The sequence below is a fragment of the Rutidosis leptorrhynchoides genome, chromosome 1 (genome assembly GCF_046630445.1).
Source record: "Rutidosis leptorrhynchoides isolate AG116_Rl617_1_P2 chromosome 1, CSIRO_AGI_Rlap_v1, whole genome shotgun sequence".
Lineage (NCBI taxonomy): Eukaryota > Viridiplantae > Streptophyta > Magnoliopsida > Asterales > Asteraceae > Rutidosis > Rutidosis leptorrhynchoides.
Genome location: NC_092333.1, coordinates 176,191,693 through 176,211,500, shown reverse-complemented (window position 1 = coordinate 176,211,500; position 19,808 = coordinate 176,191,693). Strand labels below are relative to the sequence as shown.

The window sequence follows — 19,808 nt, the reverse complement described above, 5'->3', positions numbered from 1 at the left end:
TGTCATATATTTATTTTCCCTCCTCCTATGATTTGTTAATTTAACCAAGTGTCAAGCATTTATTGTGTAGGATAAATCATTTCTCGTTCCAAATACATTTAAAAGTCTACTACTTGTAGTAGTGTAATGATAGTGTACCCCACCTCCGGTTCGTTTACCAGCTTCGCAGTTTACTTCGGAGGTGTGACGACCCGGCAATTTTCGACCAAATTTAAACTTGATCTTTATAGGTTTTCGACACGATAAACAAAGTCTATAATGTGGAGTCTCGAAAACTTTGAAAACTATGTTCATGTATTTATTTGACTTCGACCATTCCCGACGATTCACGAACAATTGTTTGTAAATAAATACATATATATATATATACATATATAAATATAAGTATATATATATATATATATATATATATATATATATATATATATATATATATATATATATATATATATATATATATATATATATATATATATATATATATATATATATATATATATATATATATATATATATATATATATATATATATATATATATATATATATAATAACTTGGAAATTTTAAAATTATAATTTAAACATTAAAAATTAAATATGTAAAATAAAACATAAAATCATTTAGTTGTACTTAAAAGGAATTTATATCAAATATATGATTTCTGTAGATAACTACTATTATATGTATATGATAATATAAATAAAATTGATAAGTAATAAACATTCAACAACAGATGATATATATAATATAAGTAATGATACATATATATAATACAAGTTTAATTATAGTGTTATATCAATATTAGTATTATTAGTCTCATTATTAATGTTGATATTAATATTAATCTATGTATTAATAATATTATTATTTCTAAAATAAAAATTAGACACATGTAACTTATTATATCTAAATTATTACTTGTATTAATATTATCACATTCATCATTAAAAATCATTATGTTTATTATCGTTAATAATATTATGATTAGTATCATTTTTATAATTATTATTATAATTATCATTATTTATTATTATTAATATTAATATTATTATTAATAATATAATAATAATTATTATTATTATTAGTACTTTAGTTTTATTATTATTATTAATTATTAATATTAACATCATAATTATTATTAGTATATTTATTAATTAATAAAATTAAGTAAATATATATTCTAAAGATAAAATTACGCGTATAATCAGTCTCCTTTTTCTATCTGTTATTTTTTTTCTTTCTTTCTTGTAATCTGTTGCTCGTGATACCTGTCGACTTCCAACCACAATCAAACAAAATTTTTGTTAATTATTAGTGCTAATTCCTTCAATCAAGTGATTATATATACAGCTAGCCATTCGTAAAAAGGGAAAAACAGCAGTATTTATATTATATTTTTTTTGCAATCGGCACCTCTGTGTGCTACACTTTTTTGGCAAAAATTGAATATCGAATCAATTATCAAAATCTGTAAATTCAGACTTGTTAGGAATTGTACACTTAAACTTTCTTCAAAATATCATATTCCAATTCGTTATATCAAGCCCGAATTTTTGAGTCAAAGTTTAGGATTTTAAAAGTCAACAATTGTTCTTCAGCCAAATTCGCATGTTCTATTTCGAATTGAATTAAATTGACAATTTTTATAGTTTATAGAAGTGATTTGCAACATATTTCGTGTTATGAGTTTTGGCTAAAACTTTATCAAATTCGAAACCCAATTTCTCTTCCTCTTAATTTGTTGCGACGAAACAGCATGTTCTTCAACTAATTTTATATATATATATATATATATATATATATATATATATATATATATATATATATATATATATATATATATATATATATATATATATATATATATATATATATATATATATATATATTTACATTCGCTTACTTAATTTTACAAATATATATGTAACATTATTTATGAATCTATTGAAGAACCTGAATCCTCGTTTATTGAAGTTAAATTGGTTTTGGTTTTTGAGTTGATTTTGATGATGATGAAGAAGATAATAAAATTCGTAAGGGTTAAATAAATATGGGAGGAGGTTTAATCAGGAAAGTTTAAATGAAGCAGTTGGTTAGGATTATGTGTGTGTAACCGGGTGATCGTGAGTTCGAGCCTGACTTGGGCCATTTTTTTTAAAGAGAGTTCTCTAAGGTAGTTTTTACTAGTATTATTATTATTATTATTGTTATTTTCTTTATTATTATTATTATGGTTATTGTTATTATTATTATTACTATTATAATCATTATTCTTATCATTAATTAGTATTATTGTTATTATGTTGAATATTATTATCAACAAAACGATTATTAAAATACTTTATGATGTTATCATTATTATTACTAGTATTATCACTTAAAAATTTATTAGTATTATCATTTCTAATATTATTGATATTATTAGCATTATTAATATTATATTATTATTGCTAGTCTTATTATTATGAATTTAAAGTTATTAAACATGTTAATATCACAATTATATAATAAAAGATGTTATATTAAAAATTAAGAAACTTGGTTATAATTATATGAAAACATGTAAAAATTATAATTATGATTACAAATTAATGTTAAAAAGAAACTATCGTCATTAGTTATAAATTAAACACGAAAGTTATGATTATTATAACTAGGATTATACAGGTTTTAATAATATCGATAAGATAATAAATATAGAAATTTTGGATACAAACATTAATATGGAAATGATTAAACATTTTAATTAAAGTATGTTTTAATGGAATTATTAAAATTCTTATAATTATTGTTATCATAATTATCTTTAAAAAACTTAGTATTATTATTATTATTAATATCAAAATTTTCTTTAACATTATTATTATTATTATTATTATTATTATTATTATTATTATTATTATTATTATTATTATTATCACTTTTATCATTATATAGTATCAATATCATTACTAACGCTAGTATTAATATAATTATTAATTTTATAAACAAATGAACTTCAAATAAAAGATATATTTAATATACATAACTTAATTATATTAACATTACTATATATATATATATATATATATATATATATATATATATATATATATATATATATATATATATATATATATATATATATATATATATATATATATATATATATATATATATATATATATATATATATATATATATAAGATAAAGATATAAAGATAAGTAATGAAACATATAAGTTATTAAAAATAACAATTACATTAATAATAATAATATATAAATTTGTTCGATTACAAATATACGTTTTAATATATATACAAATGATATAGGTTCGTGAATCCAAGGCCAACCCTGCATTGTTCAGTTGTTTAATGTCGTCATATGTATTTTTACTACAAAATACATTAGGTGAGTTTCATTTGCCTTTTTTACCCTTTATATTTTTGGGCTGAGAATACATGCGCAATTTTTATTAATGTTTTACGAAATAGACACAAGTAATAGAAACTACATTATATGGTTGAATGATCGAAGCCGAATATGCCCCTTTTTGCTTGGTAACCTAAGAATTAGGGAACATCACTAATTTTGAGAATTAGTGCACGCCTAATTGACGCGAATCCTAAAGATAGATCTATTGGGCCTAACGAACCCCATCCAAAGTACCAGATGCTTTAGTACTTCAAATTCGTTTTTATCATGTCCGAAGGATTTCCTGGAATGATAGGGATACTCTTATATGCATCTTGTTAATGTCGGTTACCAGGTGTTCAATCCATATGAATGATTTTTGTCTCTATGCATGGGACGTATATTTATGAGAAATGAAAATGAAAATCTTGTGGTCTATTAAAATGATGGAAATGATTATTTATGTTAAACTAATGAACTCACCAACCTTTTTGGTTGACACTTTAAAGCATGTTTATTCTCAGGTATGAAAGAAATCTTTCGCTGTGCATTTGCTCATTTTAGAGATATTACTTGGAGTCATTCATGACATATTTCAAAAGACGTTGCATTCGAGTCATTGAGTTCATTAGAATTATTATTAAGTCAATTATAGTTGAATATATTATGAAATGGTATGCATGCCATCAACTTTCGATGTAATAAAAGTTTGTCTTTTAAAAACGAATGCAATGTTTGTAAAATTGTATCATATAGAGGTCAAGTACCTCGCGATGTAACTAACTATTGTGAATCGTTTGTAATCGATATGGACTTTGTTCGGATGGATTAGGACGGGTCGCTTCAGTTGGCATCAGAGCTGGTATAACGTCGTCCATGTGTGGCAGGTTAGTCGTAAAGGTGGTTCTCACAATGTTACCTGTGACGAAGCATTGGCTCTTACTCCTTGCGATCCCTTACAAGGGTTGGCAGTAGCCGAAAGGCAGGCCCTAAAATCAGTATCTGAGGTACACTGAGTGGTCACCAGGCGCTTAGCTGGAAAGGCACTGGGTGGGATGGTGGTTGTCCCCAACTGAGCTTCAGTTGGTATCAGAGCGGTGGTCTTAGCGAACCAGGTCTGCATTAGTGTGTCTAACTGATAAGTCAATAGGATGCATTAGTGAGTCTGGACTTCGACCGTGTCTACATGTCAAAAGTTTTTCTTATCATTTCGTGTCAAAAATTATTTGCTTATCATCATTAAAGTCTAGACAAGTCTTACTACCTCTATTGCATAGACAGTGTATAGATAAATTCATATCTTAGCGTATCTGTTATCGTTACCTTTGCCTGACAGTTCCGTAGGTTCCTCCGTAACTTTTGGGATTTTAGTATTATATATGCATATGTAAACTATGTATTGCAGGGTATTAATATACATCCTATAATCTATTTCTTATCGAAAATCCTTCATCTGATCGTAAGAAATGAATCCCTCAACAAGTTCGAGTCCCTCAGATTCCGATAGCTATTCCGACAGCTATTCCGACATGGATATTGTAACACCCAAATATTTATGGTACAAAGAGTTATAATGATGTACGTATAGTGGGTAAAGCGTAGTTTAAATTTAAAAGCTGACTGTCTGATCTGGGCTTAGTGCGCGCCGCGTACCTTTAAGAGTGCGCTCAGCGCACTCACCTGACGACAGTTTTCTGTCTTTTTCTTTTTGAATTAAATGATGGGCATTTTGGTCATTTCACTTGGGGCCGGTTTGGAGCCTTCAAAGCTGATCCATTAATCATCTTATCCTCATTTCTACACCACAAACACTCTCATCTTCAACCCTAGAGAGAGAAGAGGTTTTAGAGAGAGGAAGCTTCATTTGGGGAAGAAGGAGTTGGATTCTCACCAAAGCTCGGGTTTTAAAGTTGTTCATCTCGTTCACGGCTACGTTGTGGTAGTTTTGGTAAGTTCAAACTCCGAATTTCATTGTTTGATCTTGATATTGAAGTTAGGGTTTGAACTTAAATTGTTAGGAAACCCATTTAAACTCTTGAAGTGAGTGTATTGATGCTAGTAATCGGTTATTGGTTGTTGTTGGTGGATTTTGGGTTGGTGAACAAATTGGCCATGATTAGGACTTGTATTTGGGTTTAATCACTAGGATTAGTGATTATGGAAGTGTTAGAACCAATTTTGTGTATTTGAAAGACTAATTTTGGAAATGAGTCAAAATTGGGGTTTTGGGTGATTTTGAGAATGATAAGTGTTCAACACTTATGATTGGGTTCATTTAGCATATTAAGACCATTTTCACTTGTGTTAGTGATTATTGGTTAGTTTGGGCGCGTTTGTGTTTGGAAGTGCAATTGGTCGAAATTGCACGAAGTGTCGAATTGAGTTGGTTTGTAAATCCACTCTAAGTGTGTTGTTGTATTTGTGATAATGGAATAGGTACATTCGATCGGCGAGTTGCGGATTATTCGGTAGCATTTCATCAAGGCGACAAGGTGAGTGGAATGATTATACATGTGTGTATATAATGTATTTACTTGTACGAGATTCGATGTGGGTTTTAAGTTCGGGCGATCGATACCACATCGGGTTAATATATGATATGGGCTTTAAGTTCGGGCGATCGATACCATATCATTATGTGTGGGCGTAAAGTGTGGATTTAAAGTTCGGGCAATCGATACCACATTTTGCATGACGGGTGGGTTTAAAGTTCGGGCGATCGATACCACTCCGGGGTTAGTGTTATAATTCGTTGTACGCTAACGGTTGTTGGGAACACCGATGGGAAATTCAAAGTACCATTCCTTTGTACTATTGGTTAACCATGGTTATTTATATTATTCGAGTTATATATGCTATTGTTTGTGCTAACTTGTGGTCTTGGAGATTTAGCGTTATACCTTGCGTTGGTATGTCATTTAAATTGCTAGCGTGTATGAGGTAATTGTGTATGTGATTGCAAGTAAGTAGGTTATATATGTATGTGTATAATTATTGCATTCACTAAGCGTTAGCTTACCCTCTTGTTGTTTACCTTTTTAGGATCCGGCTTGGATAAGGGCAAAGGTATTCGCTTGGATTAGTGGCTCTCGCGGGTTTTAGCTTTTTGGAAGTTCGACCAAGATTTGGGTAGTTTAACCCCAAACACCATGCTCTAGTGACGTTTGGCAATTAACTTTTTGTGGTCGAAACTCGTATTTCGTACTTAATGGTATTTTGGGCATATGTGGGCCCCGCGATGTAAAACTCGTTTTATCATTGATTCGTACTAGTTTTACTTATAATAATATGATGTGAAAAGCAATTCGTCTAAAAATGATGGGAAGTGTTAGATCTTTTTACGAAAATGGAACATGTTGGACAGCGGGCTGCCAGGCCCTGTGCGCACCGCGCACAGGTAGGTGTGCGCGCCGCGCACCCTGCCTGGGCAGGCCTGCTTCGAAAATTTTTTTATTTTGCAGTTTTGGTTGGTTAACGGGTTGGGTCGTTACAGATATTCACCTAAGCTCCGAAAGCAGTGTAAACGAAATGGATCAACCAACTAGTCATCTTCAATTCATTTGATGGGTTCGTAGTCTACTTAATCATTGAAGACAAGAAGAAGTGATCCCTTCCATCAGCCATATTGTCCGCTGGGCGAAGAACCTGAAGCATTCACCGGCGAACCAATCCGAAACACCATTTTCACTATCATTTCCCGAATATCTCGCCACGATTATATTCTATTTAAAATTCTAAACCTTATTCATCCGCTCGTTCCAACCGACAATCATCCCGGAATAATAGAAGAAGTCAACGAACTTCGCGCTCGAGTAATCAATTTGGAGAATATGGTGCAAAATTTACCTGCTTCAACAACATCATCGGCACCAACAGTACCACCAACAACCCAAGTTTCAACATCACATGCCTCAACATCTCATTTTGTAGCTCGAGAATAATCATCGTTCTACATGACGTTCTACATCAATTATCTTCGTTCTTCATGGCGATTATGTAATCTCTAATGTTTTAGAGATTATGTATTCTAGTTCTAACGGTAAATCAAATGAGTTTAATATCATATTAACTCATTAAATCCATAATTACATCTGAAAAAAATATATATGTATATATGTTTTCATAAAAATTGTAATTAAAAATTCTTTTGTACAAACTGTTAATGGTGAAAATATTTTAACGGGTAGGTAATACCCGAGGAATATTTAGATTTCACATTAATAAGTTACATTGTACCTTCTTCGAATCTGATTCAACGGTTATTTTCTATCCTACTTACATCTATAGAGATACGAATCCGTTTACCGCAGAATAACCATTTTTATTCAATTTCATATTTGGATTTTGACTTATCATAATCCAACAAGTGGCATAATGAAGAAAACATTGGACAAAATAAAATTTGTTAGAAACAAACAAATTAACTATGAGAAATTTTGTTAAGAATCCACGCTAACTGTTCCTAGCTAACTGTTAATTCTGTATTACCTTTTATTTATCGCATTTTATTTATCGCAATTTTAATTCTCGCAATTTTATTTATCGTCATTTAATTTCTGTTATTTATTTTACGCATTATAGATATCGGGACACGTATACAAGGTTTTGACATATCATATCGACGCATCTATTTATATTATTTGGAATAACCATAGACACTCTATATGCAGTAATGCTGGAGTTAGCTAGACAGGGTTGAGGTTGATTCTACAATAATATATATAGTTTGAGTTGTGATCGAGTCTGAGACATGTACACGAGTCACGATACATATTAATTAATTCAAATATTATATATTAAACTATATATGAATTATTGGACTATTAACTGTGGACTGCCGACATTGGACAATTAAATGAATTAAAATATTGATTATAACATATGAAACTAAACAATTCTTCAAGTTTGCCACTTGATTTCATCTTAAACCTCATTTGTATCTTGACGATTACGATCTGCGTTCAAACCTTTCATGATTCTTAAAAACACCTCAATCCAGAGGATGAACCAACCGCACTTCATCTACGGAAGAAAAGATTGATGCGTATAGTTATGCACCTGAAAACTCTCGGAAACTGAGTAAAAGTTTAACACGTAGCTGTGCTAATTCCTTTAGTGTTAGTATTACCCAAAATAACTTGGTAATCCCTTTCAAAGTAGCAAATTTTGTCACAGCTCCAGCAAGTTAATTTTGACTTTTTGTTCGAAAAAACCTTATTATAATCTTGATATATCTGCGTGCTCTTTTATTGTTACCGAAGAACCTTTTATATTCCACCATATTAACATCAGCGTTTAATCATATAAAAACACAATTCTCTTGAAACCACCTCGGATTGATAACCGATGATTCAGTTATGGTAGCATTAAATGCAGAGGAAAAAGCAAAATCGTAGATGATCTAAACGGCTAAAAGTTTGATAATAAAGAATGGAATGTTGGGAACGCTCGATAGAAAAGTTGGAACTGGAAAACGGATTGAGCTAACCACGAAGGAGGCCAAGGACAAATACAAGGACCGAACCCTATATTCAAAGAATTCAGATAATTCTGTATCCAATGAAATCTTTAGAGAAAATCTTGCTCTATACTCATATTAAATCTTGTGGAAAATCTTTCTTCATCAACCTTCGATCTTAGAAATTCTGAAAATATCATCATAAATATCTTCGATATTTCTGAGGATATTTTCATAACACTTCTTATCCGAAATTAGTTAGCTCTTCGTGCTATCTGCGTTACATCATAAAAGAAACTATTTTAGTTTCTAAATTCTAAAAACTTCGAGTTTAAAATATGAATGATTTTGAAGTAGTGTTGGGAACTGAAGCATGAGTTAGTATAATATAATGACACTTGATCAACGTGATTATATTACAGTAAGTCATGCTGAGTTTCTAATGGAATGTGATGATTCACAGATTTTAACGTCATCATGTGCCATGTCACACGACTCTTACGTTCTGTCCAATCTATAAACATATCAAGAACATATTTTTCTTGATAGTCCTATTTTTTCCTTGAATTCTGGTAATTTGACAAGTCAAATTATGCTATTACCGTTTCTTTCCTAAAACATTAACAATGTTCATTCCGAAATTCATATCTGCGAATTCTGGATCATTACAAGCGGTGCTGAATTTCAAGAAGAAGAAATGAAGGGACAAAACTCCGAAATAGAAATTGGGGTATAAATCGCAGCAAATAAAAGAGAGTATTAACTGTGGATGACAATGATTATAGGAAACAGAAATAGGGATATTGAAATATAAGGGGAGATATAAAGCCCGATAACAACACATAAATTAGAAACCGTGTATATCAATGTTTATCGCAACATAAAGACACGGGAGATTTATAAGTACTATAACCCCAAGGGCAAAGTAGAAGTAAGCAGATTCCTCTGGCGGAAGTTGGAAAAGGAGAATAATTGTTGTGATAGTAAGGATAAGGACAAGGATTAGAACTGTATTAAGCATTTTCATAAACTTTGGAATTTGGGGAATTAGGTATAGGAATGGTAAAAGTAATGGAACGGAAGAAGTTAATTTATAGTGAAATATCTGATAAAGAAATCAAGGCAGATCTCCGCATTTAATTAGAGAGATCCTGATTTCTTAATTCGCCGAAGAATCAGATCTTATAGATTTTCAAGGATTTTCTTTTAAATTCCTTAAATTCCGAAAATACACCGTGACTACGTCAAAAGTTAAATCTCTAACTCAATCTTTTGTGATAGCTTCATTCGTACTCTTTAAATAATCGAATTGTTTTATCCATATTACTCAATGATGATAAAACTCTAATTATCAACTCATATTCGTCATGCAAATATTTTTATTGTTATCCATGACCACCTCACTCAAATTTCGGGACGAAATTTCTTTAACGGGTAGGTACTGTGACGACCCGGCAATTTTCGACCAAATTTAAACTTGATCATTATAGGTTTCTGACACGATAAAAAAAGTCTATAATGTGGAGTCTCGAAAACTTTGAAAACTATGTTCATGTATTCATTTGACTTCGACCATTCCCGACGATTCACGAACAATTGTTTGTAAATAAATACATATATATATATACATATATAAATATAAGTGTATATATATATATATATATATATATATATATATATATATATATATATATATATATATATATATATATATATATATATATATATATATATATATATATATATATATATATATAATAACTTGGAAATTTTAAAAATATAATTTAAACATTAAAAATTAAATAAGTAAAATAAAACATAAAATCATTTAGTTGTACTTAAAAGGAATTTATATCAAATATATGATTTCTGTAGATAACTACTATTATATGTATATGATAATATAAATAAAATTGATAAGTAATAAACATTCAACAACAGATGATATATATAATATAAGTAATGATACATATATATAATACAAGTTTAATTATATTGTTATATCAATATTAGTATTATTAGTCTCATTATTAATGTTGATATTAATATTAATCTATGTATTAATAATATTATTATTTCTAAAATAAAAATTGGACACATGTAACTTGTTATATCTAAATTATTACTTGTATTAATATTATCACATTCATCATTAAAAATCATTATGTTTATTATCGTTAATAATATTATGATTAATTAATAAAATTAAGTAAATATATATTCTAAAGATAAAATTACGCGTATAATCAGTCTCCTTTTTCTATCTGTTATTTTTTTTTCTTTCTTTCTTGTAATCAGTTGCTCGTGATCCCTGTCGATTTCCAACCACAATTAAACAAAATTTTTGTTAATTATTAGTGCTAATTCCTTCAATCAAGTGATTATATATACAGCTAGCCATTCGCAAAAAGGGAAAAACAGTAGTATTTATATTATATTTTTTTTTACAATCAGCACCTCTGTGTGCTACACTTTTTGGCGAAAATTGAATATCGAATCAATTATCAAAATCTGTAAATGCAGACTTGTTAGGAATTGTACACTTAAACTTTCTTCAAAATATCATATTCCAATTCGTTATATCAAGCCCGAATTTTTGAGTCAAAGTTTAGGATTTTAAAAGTCAACAATTGTTCTTCAGCCAAATTCGCGTGTTCTGTTTTGAATTGAATTAAATTGACAATTTTTATAGTTTATAGAAGTGATTTGCAACATATTTCGTGTTATGAGTTTTGGCTAAAACTTTATCAAATTCGAAACCCAATTTCTCTTCCTATTCCTTTGTTGTGACGAAACAGCAGGTTCTTCAATTAATTCTATATATATATATATTTTTTTTTTTGCATTCGCTTACTGAATTCTACAAATATATATGTAACATTATTTATGAATCTATTGAAGAACCTGAATCCTCGTTTATTGAAGTTAAATTGGTTTTGGTTTTTGAGTTGATTTTGATGATGATGAAGAAGATAATAAAATTCGTAAGGGTTAAATAAATATTGGAGTAGGTTTAATCAGGAAAGTTTAAATGGAGCAGTTGGTTAGGATGTAGTGTGTGTAACCGGGTGATCGTGTGTTCGAGCCTGACTTGGGCCATTTTTTTAAAGAGAGTTCTCTAAGGTAGTTTTTACTAGTATTATTATTATTATTGTTGTTGTTATTTTCTTTATTATTATTATTATTATTATGGTTATTTTTATTATTATTATTACTATTATAATCATTATTATTATCATTAATTAGTATTATTATTATTATGTTGAATATTATTATCAACAAAATGATTATTAAAATACTTTATGATGTTATCATTATTATTACTAGTATTATCACTTAAAAATTTATTAGTATTATCATTTCTAATATTATTGATATTATTAGCATTATTATTATTATATTATTATTGCTAGTCTTATTATTATGAATTTAAAGTTATTAAACATGTTAATATCACAATTATATAATAAAAGATGTTATATTAAAAATTAAGAAACTTGGTTATAATTATATGAAAACATGTAAAAATTATAATTATGATTACAAATTAATGTTAAAAAGAAACTATCGTCATTAGTTAAAAATTAAACGCGAAAGTTATGATTATTATAACTAGGATTATACAGGTTTTAATAATATCGATAAGATAATAAATATAGAAATTTTGGATACAAACATTAATATGGAAATGATTAAACATTTTAATTAAAGTATGTTTTAATGGAATTATTAAAAGTCTTATAATTATTGTTATCATAATTATCTTTATAAAACTTAGTATTATTATTATTATTATTATTAATATCATAATTTTCTTTAACATTATTATTATTATCACTTTTTTCATTATATAGTATCAATATCATTACTAACACTAGTATTAATATAATTATTAATTTTATAAACAAATGATCTTCAAATAAAAGATATATTTAATATACATAACTTAATTATATTAACATTACTATATATATATATATATATATATATATATATATATATATATATATATATATATATATATATATATATATATATATAAGATAAAGATATAAAGATAAGTAATGAAACATATAAGTTATTAAAAATAACAATTACATTAATAATAATAATATATAAATTTGTTCGATTACAAATATACGTTTTAATATATATATAAATGATATAGGTTCGTTATTCCAAGGCCAACCCTGCATTGTTCAGTTGTTTAATGTCGTCATATGTATTTTTACTACAAAATACATTAGGTGAGTTTCATTTGCCTTTTTTACCCTTTATATTTTTGGGCTGAGAATACATGCACAATTTTTATTAATGTTTTAAGAAATAGACACAAGTAATCGAAACTACATTATATGGTTGAATGATCGAAGCCGAATATGCCCCTTTTTGCTTGGTAACCTAAGAATTAGGGAACATCACTAATTTTGAGAATTAGTGCACGCCTAATTGACGCGAATCCTAAAGATAGATCTATTGGGCCTAACGAACCCCATCCAAAGTACCGGATGCTTTAGTACTTCGAATTCATTTTTATCATGTCCGAAGGATTTCCCAGAATGATAGGGGATATTCTTATATGCATCTTGTTAATGTCGGTTACCAGGTGTTCAATCCATATGAATGATTTTTGTCTCTATGCATGGGACGTATATTTATGAAAAATGAAAATGAAAATCTTGTGGTCTATTAAAATGATGGAAATGATTATTTATGTTAAACTAATGAACTCACCAACCTTTGTGGTTGACACTTTAGAGCATGTTTATTCTCAGGTATGAAAGAAATCTTCCGTTGTGCATTTGCTCATTTTAGAGATATTACTTGGAGTCATTCATGACATATTTCAAAAGACGTTGCATTCGAATCATTGAGTTCATTAGAATTATTATTAAGTCAATTATAGTTGAATATATTATGAAATGGTATGCATGCCGTCAACTTTCGATGTAATAAAAGTTTGTCTTTTAAAAATGAATGCAATGTTTGTAAAATTGTATCATATAGAGGTCAAGTACCTCGCGATGTAACTAACTATTGTGAATCGTTTGTAATCGATATGGACTTTGTTCGGATGGATTAGGACGGGTCGCTTCAAGATGATTTTGCCACAATGCATAGTACGGAGGAAACATCAGCTACAATTAATGAGGTTCAGAATCCAGATCAAGAATAGTGATCTTGGAGCCCATAAACCTTGGTCAATTACAAAGTCAAGCTAGCTGAACTATTTCTAGCTCGACTACACGCTCGTACAACAAAGGAAAGGGACAAGGTTGCTTTCCTCTGTAGGTTTACGAATAGGGAAAGGTCAACTAGTATTCCAAAACCATTGGGAACTAGCGAGTTGCTATAGGAAGCCGCTCCAATCCACATATAAATAGAATGGAATGCAGGATACATTCTACATTCAACATTCACACTTATATTGACACCATATGTTACATTACTTACTTCGGTGGCGTAAAACAATCACTTGATTGTTACCTTCGGGGAATCGCCAGCGAATGAAGCTAACACCATAATCATCCTATTTCATATCTTAGTGACTAGAATATCCATATCAATATAAGATCGCCGGTTATTGTACAAACAATTGGCGCCATCTGTGGGACTCACATTTCATTCATCTTGTTGAGCAAAAACCGACGCCATGGCGGATTCTAGTCACATACCTCCGGATTTTACACCACTCAGGAGCACACAAAAGCTTCAGACTCAACACAACTAGAGTTTTTGACTGTGGGGACCCTCACTAGGTCACGAATCACTCCCGCTGCGTTTATCTCAATGAACTGTCATGGCTCACATTCCGCGGAGCCACCTCCGTTTATAGACAAAACCTTCGTGCTAAGCAACTACGATCACATTAGATCAGTGATAAGGAGCTTAAGGGATATGGAAATCTTACAAAGTAGATGGGTACCGACGTATGAGAGTGAAGGTATGATGAAGAGCTGGAGATGGAACCGCAGAGCCAAAATCCCCAGCCTAGGAGCTTACCAACAAACTCATCAACACAAGTTACAACTCAAACAAGAGAAACCACAAGTGTGCCTCAGGTAACCCTAACTATACCCACAACGCCCCTCTATACTTGCAATATGTCACCTCCAAACGTATCTGTAGCACCCTAAGCACCAAACAGACATATACCACCACCTCACCCAAGCTGGGGTAGCACCATTCAACCAAACCAATATGTATGGACCCAAGGAAATCCTTATGTCATTCCTAACATGCCATATGTAGAAACAATCCCTGTAGGTAGCTTATAAAACATCTCATTGCAACAAGGAACCAACCACGCTTACTTCTAAAATTGGAACCCGCCACCACAACAAATGTCAGGAACCTGAATATACCCTCCTAACCAGGGAGGAATGTGTTATATCCAAGGTAGCCAGGGAATACCTCCAATCATGAACAATAGTAACTTCTGGGTAAACCAAAAAACCCTCTTCGTACCATACATCTAACATTGTTCATTCCCGGATGGAATGAAAATACCTGTGCACCTAATATACTACGAAGGAAAGGATGACCCAGATAATTTCCTTAATATATTCGAAGGTGCGGCATGAATGGCCAAGCGGGACATACCCGTGGCATGCCATACATTTTCTTACATGCTGAAAGGAGACGCAAGAGTTTGGTTTGACTCTTGCCAAAAGACTCTGTAGCTAGCTTCGATGACCTGAAACGCCAATTTAGGTCTAAGTTTAGTCAACAGAAACGGCACAAAATGAATCATGTAGCTGCCCATGAAATAAAACAAAAGGATAACGAAGGCTCTACCAGAATCCCCAACCTACCAGAATCCCAAAGAATATTCGAGTTACTGTACGGATCTAAGGTCAGACCGATCATCAAGCATCTTAGCCGAGACCTACCTAACACTTATGAAGCTTTGTTGGAAAAAGCATATGTATGGCTAGATGCAAAAGAAACAGCAGGTACCTTCATCCTGGATGACGCACCAGCGAACAGGCGAAAAGAAAAATCAGAAAGAAGGGATGACAAGCATGGTAGGAAAGAGGACAGGGGAAGATTCCACCCTTATCGAAGAGAAACCGGAGCTAGGATTCTAGGGGCATTAATAGAAAACCCCCAAGGAAATCCTAGCAATAGAGAAAGCAGCCCATAAGTTCAAAGCTCCGAAAAATATGTCCAACTGGGTGAAGCAGAGAGATATGACTAAGTTTTGTGACTTCCACAATGATTTTGGGCACCAGACAGATGAATGTTTAAACCTCAAAAGGGCCATCGAAGAAGCGGTTAAATCGGGAAATCTGTCTCATCTCATAATAGGGATCCGAAAACCGAAGAAAGAAAGGGCACAAGAACATAAAACAGAAGACAAAAGGCAAGAAACAGAAAGTGCAATCTTGGCAATAGATTCGCACCAGCCTTACAAGAAAAGAGAAAGGGGTCACGTCATCAGAGAATAGAACGAAGTATCGTTTCCGGCCCTTGATACCATATATCCCTCGGATCTACCGGTCACTATCAATGGGAAAATCTTCAATAGAGAAGTCCGAAGGATATATCTTGACAACGAAAGTGCTTGTGATGTAATGTACGAGCATTGCTTCGATCGACTAAGTCCCGCCATCAGAGCATGATTAGGTGCCCCGAGAGTACCGTTAATAGGGTTTTCTAGAGTAAGATGTTTGCCCATCGGAGAAATTGATCTCGACTTCACAATAGGAGAACCACCATTAACAAGAACTGAAACCATCCATTTTGTAGTAGTCCGACCAAACTCCCCGCAAAACATTTTGCATGGGAGAGTAGCTATGAGAAAAATGGGCATAATTGTTTCAACGACACATCAAATGGTCAAGTATCATACTCACGAAGGTATCGAAACCCTCGCTTCAATGTACGACAGGGACAAGGTAATCCTAGCCATAAAAGAGACAAAGAAAGAACCAACCAACTGCATCCTAAAAGCATTGGAAGAAGATCCCCAAGTGGAAAAGATATCAGTGAACCCAATGTTTCCGGATCAAGAGATCAGCATATGGAGTAACCTACCAGCATCCACCAAGAAAAAGCTTCAGAAGTTATTACAGGCTAATGTGGATGTATTCGCCATGGAAAATAGTGACATGACAGGGATACCTCGCTCCATCAATGTACAAGGGTCACCTTTTGTTACAGAACACCGACTCAAAGAGCACAAGCATCTCGAACCAGTACATCAGAAGAAGAGAAACCTGGCACCCAGGAGAGATGAAGTGGCCTGTAAGGAGGTGGAAGGGCTGCTAAAAGCAGGAATAATCAGCGAAGATAAATATCCTTCGTGGGTTGCTAACCCAGTAATGGTAAAGAAGTCAGACGGGGGATGGAGAATGTGTGTTGACTTCACCAACATCAAGAAGGCATGCCCTAAAGACTGATATCCCTTACCCGAAATTGATTGGAAAGTCGAATCCCTCAATGAATATCAATACAAAAGCTTCATGGATGCCTACAAAGGGTATCACCAGATCAAAATGGCCAAGGAAGACGAAGAAAATACGTCCTTATTCACCAGCAAAGGAATCTACTGCTATCAAAAGATGCCCTTCGGGCTAAAAAACGTAGAGCAACCTACCAAAGGCTCGCCACAAAGTCGTCCACAATCAACCCCTGGGGAGAAATCTGGAACCCTACGTGGATGACATGGTAATCAAAAGTCGAAAAGAAGAGAACTTAATAGAAGATATTCAAGAAACCTTCTACAAGCTTCGAGCAATCAACATGAAGTTAAACCCAAGGAAATGTTCTTTCGAAGTTGATGAAGGAAAATTCCTTTGGTATTACATCACCAGGAAGGGATCCCAAGCGGGTTGACAGGCTCAAGCAACTCCAAACCTCGGTAACCATAAAAGACATGCAGAGTTTAAATGGAAAGTTAGCATCGCCTAGCAGGTTCGTATCACGAGGGGCAGAAAAACAACTACACTTCTTCAAAGTCTTAAAAGGATGCCTGAAAAAAAGAAAATAGTCTGAAACGAAGAAGCGGAAAAGGCGTTTGTTGAAATGAAGGAATATATTGACAATCTCCCAACCTTAACCTCACCCGTAGAAGGTGAAACACTCTTCATATACCTGGAAGCTTCGAAAGAATGTATCAGCACTGTCTTAGTCTCAGAACGAGAAAGAATACAAGTACCGATATACTTTGTTAGTCGAGTACTTCAGGGAGCAGAGATGAACTACCCCGAGCTTGAGAAGCTCACCTTAGCACTTGTCCACACAGCTAGGAAACTCCGGAGATACTTCCAAGCACATCAAATAGTGGTACTCACCAACAAACCCACTAGACAAGTACTCTTGAAGCCTGAAAAGTCAGGTAGAATGGCCAAATGGGCCATCGAGCTGGGTGAGCATGACATCGAATTCAGGATAAGACACGAGATCAAATGGCAAGTTTTGGCAGATTTCATCACCGTAACAGATAACATTGACGAAGAAGATGAAAAAAAAATCCACTCAACTTATCACTCCGAAGGTTGAAAATGAAGAATGGAAGTTGTATACTGACGCTGCGTTAAGCTTCGATGGATCATGGGCCGGTCTAATGTTGGTAAACCCTGAAGGAAAAAAAATTACTTATGCACTTCGTTTCGAATTCGCAACAACCAATAACGAAGCTGAATACAAAGCACTACTCGCTGGACTAAGAATGGCGAAGGAACTAAAGATTCTCTACCTTCTTACTTTGGTTGACTCCCAATTAGTGGCTAACTAAATCATGGGCACCTTCGAAGCTCGGAAACCCACCATCCAACTCTACCTCACAAAAGCAAAGGAACTAATTGAAAGTTTCAAAAGCTTCGACATCGAACATGTCCGACGAAGCTAAAACAAGAAGGCAGATGCACTAAGTAAACTCGCCTTGTTGACATTTGAGCATCTCGCGAAAGAAGTCTTGGTGGAGGTACTAGAAAAGAAATCCATCCTTGAAGAATTCAATGATCTTATACAGGAAGACGATGTAACATGGATGACTCCACTACAAGTGTATCTCGAAGCAGGAATATTACCAGAAGACAAAAATGAAGCAAGCAAGATAAGGATAAAGGCACCCTCTTACAAAATGATGAATGGGGCCCTGTATCGAAGATCCTTCCTAACCTCATGGCTTAGATGTGTGGGGCCAAAGCAAGCAACGGTGATAATTCAAGAAATGCATGCGGGTATATGTGGCCTTCACGCAGGACCAAGGTCGATAGTCGCAAAGATCATAGGGCTAGGATACTATTGGCCTACGATGCACCATGACGCAACAATCGTACTACAAACTTGTGAATCCTGCCAAATCTACTCGAACATCCCCAGGCTACTGAAGCAAGAGTTAGTCTCAGTTACCTCAGCCTGGCCGTTCATGAAGTGGGGGATAGACATAGTCCGACCCATCAATGACACCCCTGGAAGCCCAAGGTTCCTACTAGTAGCAATCGACTACTTTACCAATTGGGCCGAGGCAAAGCCCTTAACAGCAATCATCGGCAAACAAGTGGAAAAGTTCGTTTGGGAACACATTGTATGCAGGTTCGGGGTTCCCTAAGAAATAGTCTCTGACAATGGGAAACAGTTTGCAGAAGGGACTTTCCGAAAATTCTGCGAACGATTGAAAATTCAACAAAACTTCACCTCGGTATATCATCCTTAGGGAAATAGACATGTGGAAGTAACTAACTGAGACATAATAAAGGGAATCGAGAAACGCTTGGGTAAGTGCAGAAACGGATGGATTGATGAACTTCCCTTGGTGTTGTGGGCACACAGGACAACACCGAAGCGAAGCAATGGAGAGACACCCTGTAGCCTCTCTTACGGAACATAAGCTGTTCTTCCAGCTAAAATACAAGTGTTAACAGACATGACAGCAAACCATGAGAACAACGAAGAAAATCTCCGAATCAAATTAAATCTACTTGAAGAAAGAAGAGAGGCAGCCTTG

General features: G+C 32.7%; 1 protein-coding gene across 1 annotated transcript; it reads left to right on the top strand.

The window, feature by feature from the left end:
* The first annotated feature begins 17,881 nt into the window (after window positions 1-17,881).
* Window positions 17,882-19,412, top strand: LOC139891985 (uncharacterized). The gene is made up of 3 exons (XM_071875011.1): window positions 17,882-18,224; window positions 18,367-18,566; window positions 18,831-19,412. Exons 1-3 carry the CDS (start codon window positions 17,882-17,884, stop codon window positions 19,410-19,412), a joined length of 1,125 nt encoding a protein of 374 aa, XP_071731112.1.
* The last annotated feature ends 396 nt before the right edge of the window (window positions 19,413-19,808 follow it).

Bases quoted from the DNA above. Each gene is read 5' to 3' on its own strand.
- LOC139891985 (XM_071875011.1), top strand. From the start codon at position 17,882: ATGAAGGAATATATTGACAATCTCCCAACCTTAACCTCACCCGTAGAA. The intron at 18,225-18,366 runs GTGAGCATGACA...TTGAAAATGAAG, and splicing joins CAAATGGGCCATCGAGCTGG to AATGGAAGTTGTATACTGAC. The intron at 18,567-18,830 runs GTTGACTCCCAA...GATCTTATACAG, and splicing joins TTCTCTACCTTCTTACTTTG to GAAGACGATGTAACATGGAT.